The sequence below is a fragment of the Mugil cephalus genome, chromosome 4 (genome assembly GCF_022458985.1).
Source record: "Mugil cephalus isolate CIBA_MC_2020 chromosome 4, CIBA_Mcephalus_1.1, whole genome shotgun sequence".
Taxonomy (NCBI): Eukaryota; Metazoa; Chordata; class Actinopteri; order Mugiliformes; family Mugilidae; genus Mugil; species Mugil cephalus.
This window is the reverse complement of record NC_061773.1, coordinates 21,649,778-21,665,138: the sequence shown is the minus strand read 5'-3', so window position 1 is coordinate 21,665,138 and position 15,361 is coordinate 21,649,778. Positions and strand designations below refer to the sequence as shown.

At 42.4% G+C, this 15,361-nt stretch overlaps 1 protein-coding gene across 9 annotated transcripts in view; it reads right to left on the bottom strand.

The window, feature by feature from the left end:
• Positions 1-1,905: 1,905 nt before the first annotated feature.
• Positions 1,906-15,361, bottom strand: part of cita (citron rho-interacting serine/threonine kinase a) — a 36,513-nt gene continuing 23,057 nt past the window's right edge. For 4 of the 9 annotated variants that reach the window (XM_047583679.1, XM_047583681.1, XM_047583680.1 and 1 more), the window contains 22 exons: positions 15,078-15,218; positions 14,801-14,908; positions 14,506-14,698; positions 13,941-14,102; positions 13,177-13,200; positions 12,564-12,701; positions 11,947-12,127; positions 11,749-11,840; positions 11,517-11,621; positions 11,130-11,299; positions 10,714-10,758; positions 8,937-9,017; positions 8,712-8,847; positions 8,432-8,571; positions 8,178-8,270; positions 7,969-8,077; positions 7,690-7,818; positions 7,440-7,520; positions 7,268-7,346; positions 6,432-6,614; positions 5,130-5,517; positions 1,906-3,969 (listed from right to left, as the gene is read on the bottom strand). In XM_047583679.1, the coding sequence (XP_047439635.1) occupies positions 3,946-3,969; positions 5,130-5,517; positions 6,432-6,614; positions 7,268-7,346; positions 7,440-7,520; positions 7,690-7,818; positions 7,969-8,077; positions 8,178-8,270; positions 8,432-8,571; positions 8,712-8,847; positions 8,937-9,017; positions 10,714-10,758; positions 11,130-11,299; positions 11,517-11,621; positions 11,749-11,840; positions 11,947-12,127; positions 12,564-12,701; positions 13,177-13,200; positions 13,941-14,102; positions 14,506-14,698; positions 14,801-14,908; positions 15,078-15,218 (2,802 nt within the window). In that variant the 3' untranslated portion in view covers positions 1,906-3,945. The remainder of the gene's footprint in view (positions 3,970-5,129; positions 5,518-6,431; positions 6,615-7,267; positions 7,347-7,439; positions 7,521-7,689; positions 7,819-7,968; positions 8,078-8,177; positions 8,271-8,431; positions 8,572-8,711; positions 8,848-8,936; positions 9,018-10,713; positions 10,759-11,129; positions 11,300-11,516; positions 11,622-11,748; positions 11,841-11,946; positions 12,128-12,563; positions 12,702-13,176; positions 13,201-13,940; positions 14,103-14,505; positions 14,699-14,800; positions 14,909-15,077; positions 15,219-15,361) is intronic. The other 5 variants (XM_047583683.1, XM_047583687.1, XM_047583684.1 and 2 more) reach the window with 3 other exon arrangements.

The following is a 15,361-nucleotide window of genomic DNA, read 5'->3' as shown; positions in this document are numbered from 1 at the left end:
ATTAACACCAAGAAACCGTAGATGCTTCGGATTCCTGAGCTAAATAATAAACCTGTTATACGGCCAAATAACAGGAACAGCATTGTGCCATGTTAGCATGTCAGAGATTTCAAAACTAAGCTCCTAGATGTCAGCAGCAGTAGGCGCGACATGCTGAAGTGGGACCCTGACGACACCGAACACGTCCTTACAATGTGCTACGTCCTTCTGCTCCATTAACAAGGCATCCAGTATCACTTGGGGGCGCCCGGGTCAAGAAAAGTGACAGTGTGTGAAAATGAGCTGAATGGGCCGGGGGTGAGGAGGTGAGGCCACAGGTGTGCGATCTAAATAAAGAGAGGGGTGGTGAAAGCTTTCTTGTGCGAGGCCGCGGACGGGCGGCGAACGTCATCGGTGTCATCTCGCAGCACAAGGAGGTCGGAGTTATTGTTAACCCGACGAGGCAGACGCTGTAGTTAAAAACATTTCTTCAGCTCCTCTCAGAGACGAGCAGCCGCCGCCGCAGTCACAGCGGCTGGAATGACAGGCTATTGTCGCGCTGGCTGAGCGCCGGGATCAGGCTCCTATAAATAGACAGACCTCTTCTAACACAATGGACAAATGGCCAATACTCTGGCAGACTTAAAGAGACTACAAGCCCAAGATAAGAGGCTTCAGATGTGCAGATTTAACCCTTCTTCACCTTATATACACTCACCGGCCACGTCATTGGGTAAACCTTGCTAGTACTAGAACTGCCTTAATTCTTTGTGGCATACTTTTAACACGGTGCTTGAAACATTCCTCAGAGATTTTGGTCCATATTGACATGACAGCATCACACAGTTGCTGTAGTTTTGTTGTCTGCACATCTATGATGTGAATCTTCTGTTCCAGCCTATCCCAAAGGTTCCTCTATTGGATTGAGATCTGGTGACTGTGGAGGCCATTTAAGTACAGTGAACTCATTGTCATGTTCAAGAAACTAATTTGAGAAGATATGAGCTTTGTGACGTGGTGCATTATCCTGCTGGAAGTAGCCGTCAGAAGATGGTCCACTGTGGTCATAAAGGGATGGACATGGTCAGCAACAATACTCAGGTAGGCTGTGGCATTTAAACCATGCTCAGTTTGTACTAAGGGGCCCAAAGTGTTCCAAGAAAATATCCCACACATCATTACACCACCATCACTAGCCTGAACCATTGATTCAAGGCAGAATGGATCCATGATTTCATGTAGTTTACACCAAATTCTGACCCTGCCATCCGAATGTCACAACTGAAATCAAGACTCTTCAGGCAACCAGGCAACGTTTTTCCAATCTTCTGTTGTCCAATTTTTGTAACCTGTGGGAACCGTAGTCTCAGTTTCCTGTTCTTGGCTGACAGGAGTGGCACCCGGTGTGGTCTTCTGCTGCTGTAGCCCATCTTCTTCAAGGTTGGACGTGTTGTGCTTTATTTGAGTTACTGTCGCCTTTCTATCATTTCCAACCAGTCTGTCCATTTTCCTCTGACCTCTCACATCAACAAGGCATTTTCGTCCACACAACTGCCATTCACTGGATGTTTTCGCTTTTCTGACCATTCTCTGTAATCCCAGTAGATCAGCAGTTTCTGAAATACTCAGACCAGCCCGCCTGGCACCAACAACCATACCACATTCAAAGTCACTTTCTTCTCCAGTCTGATGCTCGGTTTGAACTTCAGCAAGTTGTCTTGATCACCTCTACATGCCTAAATGCATTCAATTGCAGTCATGTGATCGGCTGATTAGCTATTTGTGTTAACAAGCAATTGAACAGGTGTACCTAATAAAGTGGCAAGTGAGTGTAGTGCGATCAAGATCAAGCGTGAAGTCATTTGTCTACAATCTGTAAGAGCTGACACACAAGCACAAGGATAAAATAAGGAGGGAAATTCGAAGTGAAAGACAATGGTTATAATATTTAATATTCTGTGACAAAATCTCTACAGGGAACGCTAATTAAACATTTGTTAGCAGACATCAATATCATATCCAGCGTTACGGCATTATGGTTCAGGAACATGAGAAAACAAATTAAAACTGAAATAAAAACCCTTTTGTACAGAGTCCTGTAAAGACCAGTTGTGTGCAATCGGTTGCTTTGGGTGCTTTTCGTTGAGCATTACGGAGAATCAGCTCTATATCTTCTTGGCTTTAATACATTCAGGAAGATTTGTGTTTACATTTAAAAAAAAAAAAAAGTTGAAGGAGTTGAAGATTTTTCAAATTGAGCATCTTACCGTTGATAGACACGCTGGGCAAGTTAAAGTGTGGCATCTGCTTACATTCAAAAAACATTACTATAAACCCGCCCCTGATAAATACTCATACATCAAATTATGACGTAGAGAAATAAAAATAAAGAAAAAAAGAATCATGTTAGCCGGGCGATCTTCAGCATATTTTCAGATCGAACAGGATGTTTTAACTTGCCAAGAGTGCCTTCATAAAAGGAAAAGCAGAGATTAGGGAGCGATATGAATCCATTGTGCAAGTAGGTAATAGTTTAAAGTAAGGAGATATTATTCACGTGCTTTGTTGTTAAATTGTGGCATAATAACCCAAATGAGTCGGAAGCAGAAGACAACACTCTGTTTCATTTCAGATATACATATCCATGCCATTTACGAATCAGAAAAATAGCAAAAAAAAATAAGAAAAGAAAAAAAAAAAGATTATTTTCATCTTCACCTTTAACAATTTCTGGGTTATATACAATAGTTAGGGACATTGTACAAAAAGAAATGCTCAAGTACGATGCTGTAAGCTTCAAACATGATTTTTTTTCCCCCCTCCTGTCATATAATTAAGCACTGAGGTTTTTGCCTTTGACAGATGGAAGTGCATTAACACGAGTTTGATCCAGATACAATCACTCACTTGATAAAGGACGTTTGGACATATTAAAAGAATACTTATCGGACATTCAAGAGGACACGTTGTCACGTTTTTTTTTTTTTTTTCTTTAACAAAAATAGACATGGCTTCACCAGCCTTGAAATTCCTTCTCAATATATATAAAATTATGTCTCGTCTATTTACAATCAGATAGCGTTCTGGAGGATTAGAAAGGTCCTGCTCCATTGCTGCTGGGGATTGTGGGTAGTGCAGTTTTAGTGTCAACCTACTCCTGGGCAGACATGTGGTTCTACGCGCGGGGCGATTGTTCGTTTATTTAAATTGAATTCAATTTATTTGTTGCTCCAGCCAAGTCCTGCCAGCATCACTGAACCAAGTCTCGACAGAGGACTGAGCCGACAATGATTGTAATTAGCCGCTATAATGATTGTGTGTTGACGTGTCAGCACAGGGCTGGAGCCACAAGTACTACTAGACGCACAATCTGCTAAACATCTGCCCTGATCTGTAGCTACTGTGGACAGAGCAGACTGAGTGTGGAAAAGGAACCAGTGTTATATATGCCGTTTTTTCACTTTGTAAATATTTAGGCATGACTTGCAGAGATGACGTTACTACGGCTGTGCTTGTATATTGTAGCCACTATAGTCTGGAGTAAACTGTAGCCTGCAAAACACACCAATTCAAGTGTTAGAACTCTTAGATTTTCTTTGTAGGAGAAGAAATCATCCCTAATTATCCTTCACTGAGAGTAGAGAACACACGCTAAAATGCATCGCAAAAAAAAAAAAAAAAAACCCTGCTCAAGTTGTTCATATGGCATTTTGTTGATCTTCGCTGAAAAAATAACCTGATTCTAACGACATCTCTTTATTCGTCTAGTTCTCATCCAGCTCTACGTTCTCACGGCTACAGTTGTTTTCCTCTGTGGGGTTTTTCAGTTTGGATGTCAGGCAAAACAGACGTGTGGCAGTGTTTCATCATGAGTTGGTGACATTCTCACTGGTTCTCTTCCTTCCCGTCTCTTTACAAAGATCAATCTCTCTGTCCGTGATGGGGCGTGTGGGGCTCTGCTGTCTCTCAAACAGATGATTGGTCCCAGACCTGTAGCACAACAACGTGAAGATGACAGGTTAATACAAACAACCAGTTTGGTAACAATTTGGGAGAAGGTCCTGGGCTAACGGCTACTGAAATGGAACAATCGGAGAAGCAGAACTTTATGTTTAATTGTTGTTTTTTTTTACCATTTAGTCAAGTCAATAATGTTCTGAAAAAGTACTTAAAATGGCATTTTAGCTTTAGGTCCATTCAATTTTTTACAATATTTATGCCTGTGTCTATTATTTGATTCAGCCTTCCACTAAAATCCATTTAAATAAAAAAAAAGAAAAATGCTGCTTTGGGGGCAAATGTGATTAAAATGTGATAAATCGAGATTAATCAAAAAATGCGATTAATCGAGATTAATTAATCACAAATTTATTAGATTTTCTTTTAATTGAGTTCCATCCCTTAATGTTTGTCTTCGAACCAGCACACACACAGTGACAATGCTGCTATTTTCTAAATATTTTGAGTTTGAGACTTGAAAACCTTTGGTCTAACCTGTCAGTGTCCTATCATTCGCTAATTAGCACTGAGATATAAACTGAAGTTACTGAACATGTAATTACCAATAATATAAGTTAAACCAGGGGTTTTTCAGGCCAAGGACCCCCAAACTGATGGAGACACTATGTAAAGGACCCCCTACCTACTATATGTGTTCTATATAAAACACAGCCTAATGCTATTTATTTATTTAAAGACATTTAAAATTGTGGGGAAAATTAAAAATATATAAAAATGTCTAATCAACCAAAAAGATTCAATCAACAAAATCAACAAAAGATTTTGCGACCCCCACCCTGCAGTACCTCTGCAGACCCCCTGTTGAAGACCAGTGATTTTAACCAGGGTCTGAGGAACTGGACATATTAATGAAATTACCTGATTATGCTGAAAGATTTAAAAAGTCAGATTTATCCTTGAAGATCTGTGGCAAATTTCAAAGCAGCCCAACCAATAGCTGCTGAGTGACCCAAGTTCAATTAAGAATGTATTGTGATTTTTTTTTGTCAGTCCATCTAATACTGTCTCATCTAGTAGTTATAAATGGATGTCACTAAAATAAATAAATAACTTGCCCTCTTTGCTAGTCTGCCTACGGCTGCTTTGTTACCATGACGGTAATAAATAGTAAACACAAATCTTTGACAAACCTTGTTAACAGGATTTATGGGCGTGCGTCCAGAGCCAGTGTGAAGCCTTTGACGCTCCTCGAAACGTCCCGGGGACCTCTCCCTGCGAACATCCATCATCCGGCCAGGGGAGCGGTCCATGCGAGGGTCCGCCATGGCCCTGCCCGGGGAGCGCTCTAACCTCGGGTCCGCCATGGCCCTGCCAGGAGACCCGGCTATCCGGCTCTCCAGCATTCTCCCTGGAGACTTCTCCCTTTCCAGTGGACGGCTGGGGGACTTGTCCCGCCGGAACTCGGTGCGGGCCTCTCGGTAGCGGTGAGGCGTGCCGGGATCTCCGTGGACCAGAGGGTTGGCTGCCAGCCTTTTAGAGATGTGCTCATTGTAGGAAGGAGGTCCACGCTTGTTAGGACTGTTTGGGGGAGGGACCAAGGCATAAAGACGGGCATGGGGCATTGGTCAAAGGGAAAAGTATTTTCTGTCTCCGGTCACTGGCTTTGCTTGGCACTGTGGGACTCAGGTCGGTCAGAAGACAAACTAAATGCGTCACCATTTTCACTGAGGAGAGACTAAACCCATCAGCTCCATTGGGAGAACAGAGTCAGATAATGGCAACAATAACTTTTAAAAGATTTGAGGGGGGCTGTCAGTGAGCCTCAAATTGAAACAGACCACTCTCTTGTACATCTTTCGTCTTTATTTAACAATTTCCCGTTGACAGGAGGCATTTTAAAATGAAGAATAATAAATCATAACGTCTTAAGATTTGTTACAGATAAAAAACGAACTCCTCCTCCTGCAAAAATTTAAATGCAGATGTTACAATACTGTTTTATAGCAACGTTAGAGTTGAACCATCACCACGTGTGGATGCCAACCTGTGCCCTTCAGTGCCAGCTAGAACCAGAGACCCGTCAACAACACCGGTGTGTCAAAGAGTAAAGTGTGCTTAGAAATACCCACTATACAGAATAAAAAATACATGAATGAATGAGTAAGATGCTCAAGTAATCAAAGACGTGACTAAACATTATTTCTTAGTTTTTACGTTTGTCTGAACTTAACAGTAGTATTTTTTTTTCATTTTTCCTCTGTGTGACCACAATTTCCTTCAGATAAGTAAACAATATTACAAAAACTGGCCACATATCTATGGCAGCTTTCTATACTAGACAGTTATTGATACTTATTGCAAAAACAAAACAAACAAACAAAAAAAACACACATATTCATGACAGAGCCACTTAACTACCTCTAAAGTAATGTCCAAGATAATTACAGTGAGGGGGGAAAAGGTGACCGTGAGTTGTCTTTGTGTGTCCTCACCTGCGTCCGGAGCCGTTACGCTGCAGGTCTCCTCCACCTTCGTGGCTCTGGACCAGGTTTCCCTTGCAGCAAATGACCCGGAGTTTGTTCTGGTAGGATGAAGCCAGGTATATGGCTCCAGAGGAGATGGCGGGGCCAAGGTACCGCGGGTTTGGGATATCCAGATGTGCGTATGAGTGAGGCCTAGAAAGAGAACAGAAAATCAGACTTGATACCCTTTAGGTGGATGATACAGGATTCCTACACATTTGAAATTTTATACTTTTTTCCAGACCCTAATTTCCAGACTTCAGAAAAAAAACAATTTATGGCATTTGAGTAAATAGTTGTGTATCATGTAAGTAAATTATATAATTAATCACTAGTTTTCATTTATCTGAATATATATATGGTGTTATGTCACCAAATACTTTCCAGAACATTAAAGCTAAGTAATGTAGCTCATACAAATATGTAAGATCAAGCCCAGATAAATTCAGTGCACTTTTGTTTTGGTTGCACATGAATCATCCATTTATGATTATCTATATAGCCCACTGTGTGCTCTCACACAAACATTTTAGCTGTGCTGCCAAGCGCCATAAAAAAACAAAAAAAAAAAAACAACATATCGATCCATTTGTCATATTTTTCCATAATTTTATGTTTTAGAAAATTAACTGGTAAAGTGAATACACTAGTTTTCATTTTCCATACATTTCCAGATGTGGAAATGTATTAAAATCAAATTTCATACTTCCCAGACTTAAGTAGGAGCCCTGATGATATCTGTCACCGTGCCACAGAAGTCATTTAGACCTTTAGAAACGTAACATAACAGCAGAGAGCAGTCTTACCCGAGAGCAGAATGTCCCTGAATCTCAATAACGTCCAGAGAGTTGAAGTAGGTCACAAACAGGTAAGGCTCTCTGTAGGCTGAAATAACAAAAACACATCTCAACATCAGTTTACATGTCTGTTAGATAATTAAAAAAATAAACAAAAGCAGATGCATAGATTCATACTCACCAAATGAGAGAGGCAGGCGGCTCCATTTAATATCCTCACTTCGATTCCTGCGGCCATACGAGTCAACAAACACGCCAAACTCTGCAAGAGAAAATTATCTAATCACTCAAAATTACTTGAAAACGATTCTTCTTTTAGAGCCAATTAGAAAAATCAATAGATTCTGTGATATACAGACACAAATACAGGCTTTTCCACTAGTACAGGTGCATGTATATATGTATGCCTACGCAGATAATGAATGTCTAACCATGGAAACAGAGCAGGTATTCATCCTTCTGTGGAGCTGTGGTGACCTGGATGATTGAGATGGGGAAGCTGTGGGAGGAGGCAGCAAAGACGGCCGAGGCAAGTGTCACGTCGTTTTTATCCAGGAACTCTGTAAAAAGAAATCACCGCTATGGGTCAGCGTGTTCGGGTGTGAACACGGAGAGCTCGCGCAGACAGAAGAATCACACTTGTGAAATAGCACCTGTTTAACGGGAAATATTTAGAAATAATAAGAATATCAATGCAGGGTTTCACGCACCTTCCAGCACATACTGCTTCATCTCAATCTCATAGAACTTGTTGGTGCCAATAATGATGCTGTAGCCGGTGAAGTGGATACAGCTGCAGGGCTCTGATGTCTCAATTTCCTTTAAATACAAATAAAAACTGTGAATCTCTCAAACTCCTCGGAAAACAAAACAAAGCATCCGCGCTTTAATAATGTCACCGCACTTAAGGCTCGTTCACCTTTCTGATGCAGAACTTGTTGAGGCTTTCATTATGTCGCAGGATTGTAATCTTATTTGGCATAGCAGCACAGATGCAGATCCCATTGTCGATCTGTAAAGAAGAACAAGTCCGTAATCAGGACAACGATAAATATCTGCAATCAGACGGCACGGCGCGGCCCTATTACTGTGATGTTCAGCTCATTAACACCAACGAACAGGATTTTTTCTTCTTTTATTTTTTACTGTGCATGCGACAAGAATCCAACGCACCTTTCCAGATGAGAAGAGGTGGCACCCCTTGACTGTCTCAAAGATGAAGGGGTTGAGGTCAGGCTGAGCTGGGAGATGGGACTGTGACAAAGACTGTTTCACCTTCTTGATCTCCACCAGACAGAGAGCCCTGTCCTCCCCTGAGGGACACATCAAACACGTCGTACACAATGAGACATACAGCAAGTATTCAAAACTCAAAGGTACGTGTGACGGTTTCTTAAAGGCTACAGCACAATACGCTCTTATGTGGATCAAGTAACTGTCTCCATTTACTTACCAGTGATCATCAGTAGCTTATCGAGCTCCTTCAGGATCTGGATCTGGAAGACGGAGGTCAGGCCAGGGATGTGGGTCAAAGAGTTCTTTATGACGTTCAGAGCGTACAAACCCTCCTCAGAGCCGACCAAGACGATCTGATGTAAAGAACGAGGAAGATCGTGAGAGACGAACAGGTCGGACAAAAAAAACGAATAGAAAACCTGCTGAGTTTTTATTCGTGTACCTGGTCGGTGAGAGGCAGAGTGCAGTTGATGTCCAAACGGTCGTCGCCCTCCAGCTTCAACAGGGAATTGCCCAGAAGTTTCTATCGAGACAAAAACAGAGAGAGACGGAGCAGAGGAAGGAGGGACGTTATGCAGATTTCCAGCGGTTTTAAGAGTCAAATAAACAAGCAAACCACCAGCGAGGGAGACAGCCAGAAAGTAAATCCATCCAGGATATTGAGCTGGATCCACACGTAAGCGTTGGGATGCCCAAACCAGACAATTAACACCTCTACTCCAAAGACACTGCTTTAGTTCGTTCGATGTTTTTCAACTACACTACAGTATAATTAACAAAGTCTAGCTTAACTTACAGTAAATTCTGGATTCTGATAGCTGCAAGAGTGGATTAGCTTTCTTTTGTAACCGGCCAATTTAACCACCTGCCAGTTCTAACGTACGAAATTAATATACCAGTTGCAGGTTCAGAGCTTGGAGTTGGGGTGTTACATAAGAGTGTTTCTGGAACCGCGGCTGAGTTAACAGTAAGAGGACAGAGGAAAGAGGCTGCAGCTAAGCTGGCAGCCTGAATATGAGGTACAGCTGCAGGGCAAAAGAAGGAGGCCTGGGAGGAAATCCGACCGAAACAGAAGAGACGTTGAGAGCGAGCGAGACAGTTAGACTTAAGCTGTGTGTGGGTCTTTGACAGAGGGGACAGAGAGACAACATTATATAACTTCATAACCGCTGGGCAAAGCGTTTTATGCAGCGGGCATCGATTTTCAATTCTGGACAAGTTTGAAAACTTGTCACCGCTATAAGCTCCTGGAGGAGTCTTGCAGACTTCTTAATTATTAGCAAGTTTGTAAAATGTCGATGCAAACATCGGGAAAGTTGAGGCTTTGGCTAAACTACATCTTACGAAGTTACAAGAAATCAGCTACTAAATTTATAACTAACAACTTTGTTTACAATTCGATTGTTTGTAGCACTTTGTTGGTAAGTGACCATGGCATGAGCATATATCATGATTGTAATGGAAACAGTGGAGGGTGTTTCTTAGCTCCCACAACATTATATTCAACCTCACATGCACACTTTTGAATACCACAGTGCTATTCCTCCTATTAGGCCCCCTAGTCCTTACGACTAAACATCAAACTAAATGTTAAGTGTAGAATTTGCAGAAATGTGAATGCTGCTGTCCATGGCGATGGAAACAGATGTTCAATCATGTACGGATGTAACATCCATATGTAGTGTGCTGCTTCCAGGCAAGGAGCATATGAAACTTTGAAATACTTTTTTTTTTTTTTTTTGGAAATGCTGAGTTTATAGTAAATCTAACACCATTTCCAAGGGTCACTTGGCACAGAATGTTGGAGAGATCAACATTTCCTTCAAAACTGCAACAAACACATATGCACCAACAGCACATGTCTGCACACTCAAGTCAAGCTGCCAGAGTTGTGTTTGTGTGTGTGCAGCTGCAAAGTCTCGGTGAAGGGTGCTTAAGCAGTGCATGACTTTTGCAGAAGCATGCATGACACAGCATAGGACACCAAGTCAAAAGTGCACAGCGGCCTATTCACATCCATGCACTATGTATGTTTATGTGTGAACACAGCAGGTTTGTTTAAGAGCAGCTGTACGTATCACACAGTGCGCATCCAGCAACCGATCCGAGGACCGCGTTGACCTGCGCTAAAGAGCATCAGTGTCGTATGCGCAGACAGCTACTGCATGCTCAGTCGATCGGTTTCGAAGCCCAAGCGTTCGTGCAGCCACTTACTGTACCTGAACCAGGGGGGATAGGTTCTTCTGTCTTTTAGAAACACCTGCCTAAAACGTGATCCACACAACCGAGTTGAATGGAGGTACACACGCACAGTATCGTCACATGAACAAAAGACAGTGACAACGGATAAAAACGAGACATGGGTGTCGAGAACATGCAGAGAGAGAAAGAAGAGGGAGGGGGAGAAAAAGAATTGAAGGCACTGGCTGATGTTTTATGGAAGCATTCAGTAAATTTTAACTAATTCTCACAGAAGACTATGCAACCACCCTTTAATTAAATTACCTAATATCTGAGATATCTGAGGAAGGCACTGGGGCTTTTGTAACACTGCACATACACTAAAGGAAGCTAAAATGTTGAAACTGCATCAAGGATGAACATATATACAGTATAATAAAGGCACGGCACTTACAGCATCAGCATCCACTTTGTCTTTAGAGCCACGGCTTCCAGCCACGACCGACTCCAGCACTGCCACCCAGCGCTGCTTGTCAGGGAAGCTGGGAGCCATGAAGTAGAGGGACTGGCCCGGCCAACATGTGGTGTGTGGATGCGATTCCAGCTTCAGCACGTATGGGATGTCTGCGGTGAAGACACAAATAGACGGATCAATCGGCCACGCTCCAAGCTGCGTAATTTCACAGCTGAGCAGAGCTGTCAACGTTTTGTTGCATTTTGGGATCAAAAGCATAGATCTGACGGGAGGATTTCATTTAAAATTTGGAGGAGAAGGGCTGAAACACTTAAAGGTCCCACAATAGGTTGTGTGCAGCAGGATTATCTGGTATCGATCCAGTACCTGACTTGGCAGTGTTGATGAGCTCAGAGGCTCCAACGGCTCCATGAACAGTCACCTCTCCATCAGGCAGACACAGCTCAAACTCCTCCTCAGCCTTTATACAGTCTGGAAAATAAACACTTGTTTTTTTTAGTGGATACAGCCACTAGTGAGCTGACTCACTGGAGATTAGACCTGTCAAGTTTATATTCAAATTATAAATAAACACAGAGTAATAACAAATAGTACCGACCTTCTCTTGGTTCAGTTTCATAGATGGACACTTTAGTTCCATCGAGGACCACGTACTTCCTCTCCCAGCCCTGCTGGCCACGCTTACCATTTCTGTTTAAGTAGAATATAAAAATAAAAATCCATCCACCAGGGTTAATGCTGGGTAAATGACATATTACTTGTGTTCAGTTTGGCCTTAAAGGACTGAATTAGTTACCTGGGCTGCTTCATCCATCCCTCCAAGCGAACATGCCCGCTTGCCTCTTTGACCTGTAGCGCAGGTGAGTTTGCCTTTTCTCGGCACAGAGCCTCTGAAAAGTGAGTGGCGTACTCGGCTGGCAAACCACAGGTGGCTGGGAGACATGGTGAGCATTTAGGGTGGCACAGGGTTTGGCACTCTATAGCACGACAGACAGAGCAAAAAAATAAATAAATAAATCAGGGGTTTTGTTAAAAAAATCTTCATTGGTTAAATCTTATTATTAATAAGGGAGCTAAAATGACTCATTTTCAAAGGGAGCAAAGGCACAAAGTGGATTATCACAATAAAATTTAATTTAAATAGCAATAATCTCTATAAGTAAAAAGGACTTTTCATTTGCCTTTTGGGAATGCAGTAAATTTGTGCGTTTCCCTTTTCCAGGATTTATTATAACAGTAAGAATTTTAATTATAGCCACAACAGACAAATCTGATTCCATCATGCGAGAAAATAATAATGCGATGGCATCGCTACAAGGACTATTTCCAGTGTTTTTGTTAAGGCTGGCCAATAGTGCATCCTCTGAAATGTTTTCACACGCAGTCTGCCCAGTTACAGAGCAAGATACAGACCTAAACAAGTGGCAGCTTGCCGCCCAAAATGCACAGTGTCCAGGCAGACGGCGCACTTGGCAGCCCGCATGTTGAGGCCCACGGTGAAACGATGAGGGATGTTGTGATGCATTCGTTCTTTTACACGACGGCCGAATTCTACAAAAGCAAAAAGGGGAAGGAGAGTTGGATGCGGATAGAAGTCGACGAAAGGAGGGAAACGTGGCACCGTAATACTTTTTATCATGCCAAGTCAGGCGTCGGCAACCATTTTCAAGCAGTGTGGGGCAATTTGAAGAATAAATTAATCTTTTTATTTTTATTATTGCACGTATTAAGTATAAATGATGGTTCAAATTGTCAATCAGATTGCGGATGAGCATGGGATGCATTAAAATGCTTCTAGGTGAAAAACTACCTATCCTACCATATGCTATCTAAATCATGACTCCATACATGATGACTTCCACTAAGAGTTTTACCTTAGTGGTTAAGTCACAGTTAGCTAGCGGACAATGAGACAGGTGCACAGTGATGATAATGAGCATGTGTGCATACAATATAACGTGCATGAACGGTACAGAGGAGTTTATGTATGGGAGGAAGACGAGGGATGTGGTGACTGCTAACTTACTTTCAAACGTGACCCTCCTCTTTTCTGTGAGGAGCGATGGGAAAGAGACAGAAAGGAGACAGCAGTCTAACAATAGCTAAGTGACAGCAAAACAGCGTAGACAGTAAAGAGGAGCCTGAATCAAAAAGCAAGTTCCACTTATGGAGAGATTCAGTCGAAGCTTTTCACATTCATAAGAACTGAGTAGTTCTGTCTTTGCAGGGATGCTCGTTTGATTTTTCCAGAGCTTGTTCGATGATAAGTTGTTTACAGTTTTGGAAGTGATGCACTGAAGAGACTACGTTCAGTTACACCGTTTGCTGCAAAGGTTCAGTTACCATGGTGATCAACTCTGTGAAAAGGTGACTTATTTTTGTGTTAGAGGAGAAAATCCTGGATTAAAACCAGCGTTACCTGGCTAATCCACAGTTGCTTCGCTTTGTGAGACAGGCCCAAGCAGGATTACAACATTAGCTGGATAAATGCACAGTGAATACGATCCTCAGTCCATGTTCCTTGAGTTCCAGGCTTAACATGAGCTGAGCACAGTTATCCAACTTTATTTCACTTGATAATCCCACTGTGTGAAACTGACCATCGAAAGAACACACATAAAACACACAATGTTAACCACACAAGTGACCGGGGAGTCAATTTGTTAGCATAAGGTTCAATTCTCCTGTGAGGAAAATGGCCTCGATACAGGAAATCTGCGGTATAGATTGAACCTACTGCGCTGGGGGCCGCGTTTAGTTTACGCATGTGTTGGCTTATTAGTTACTAACCTTCGGGGGTAGAAGTCTCCTTGGACCGAGTGGAGGGGTTGAGAAGGCCGCTGGGGTTGGGCTGATGTTCTGGCGACTTGACAATGGCCGACATTAGGATTTGATGTCGAGCCTGGGCAGGCGTGGAAGGAGCCACGTGGTCCTGGGCTTTGAAATGAGCCGCTGTGTCACCACAGGCAAACAAAAGAGAAGACAACATAAGAGCAGTGGCTTTTAAGATGGACACATTACCAAAAAAAATAAAAAATAGATTCTGAAGCAAAACTCAAAGGACCTGGCAGGTGTAGGTAAGGGAGCGAGACGCTACCATGGTAACGCTTTTAAAAAAAATATCTGTGAATAGATTAAGACTGAAGCACAAAACACAGGAGTTCTTCAGATGGCATTTGAGGTTTGAGTTAAATTAATGTGTCTGTGACTCAATGTTGACCACAATCTAATAATGTGCTTCCACAGACTTAAGTATTTATTACAGTACTGTTGCATTTAAACATGAGACCTTTCTTTTTTTCTTTGTTAAGGACTTTTATGCGGAAGACATGTCCAATACGAAGGCTGTCCTTACCTTCTTCTCGAAGGGATCGCAGCTCTATCCTCATCTTTTGCAGAGCTTCTTCCAGCTCTGCACACCTCGATCGCTCCTTCTCTAAAGCCAGTTTCATGTCTCCATACTGCAGTGGAACTGCTGGCTGGGCCGGCGGAGCCATCGCCCCGTTAGTTGTGGTTCCTACGTCCTCCCTCCGACGCCCGAATATACCCTGTTCAGAGAGGGAACAGTCATGAGTTTCTTTTATGGAACGTTACCAATATCATACACAAACCATACAGCGCGTACAAATCTTTACTTTGAAGCCAATTACCTTCTTCTTTTTGGCAGGTTGGTCCATTTTAGCCTGGAGGAAGTCAATGAGTTTGGTCTGTTGGGAGATGGTTCCCTCCATCTTCACCTTTTCGTGAGAGTATACAGCCTGCAGGAAGGAAAACAGAAGCTCAGAGAAGGAAGCACTTCTGAAGAAAAAGAACTCCCTTTGGGAAACACATGAATTTCTTTATCCAGAATCTGTCGCACTATTTTAATATGGATCTCCTCTGAGACCGCCATCTTTCATCTATCAACAAAGGTATCGCGTTGAGCACCTGTATATTCTCCAGCTGGTACTCCAGATCGGTCCTCTCAGTCTTAAGCATGTCGGTTTGGTCCAGGGCGTCCTGGAGGCCTTGAGTCAAACGGAAGATGTGGCTCTTCTGGAGGTCCATCTGCTGCTGGAGTTTCCCTTGCTGTGGGGACACCAGCACACAAATATTTAAAAAAAAAGAATCTGATTAAAATTTAAATCATCAGACACATTTCAACCCTTAAAAGGTGTTTTAAGGAGAGGAGGAGTTGCCTTAAATGTTCTCCTTGGTTTTACATTTTTTTG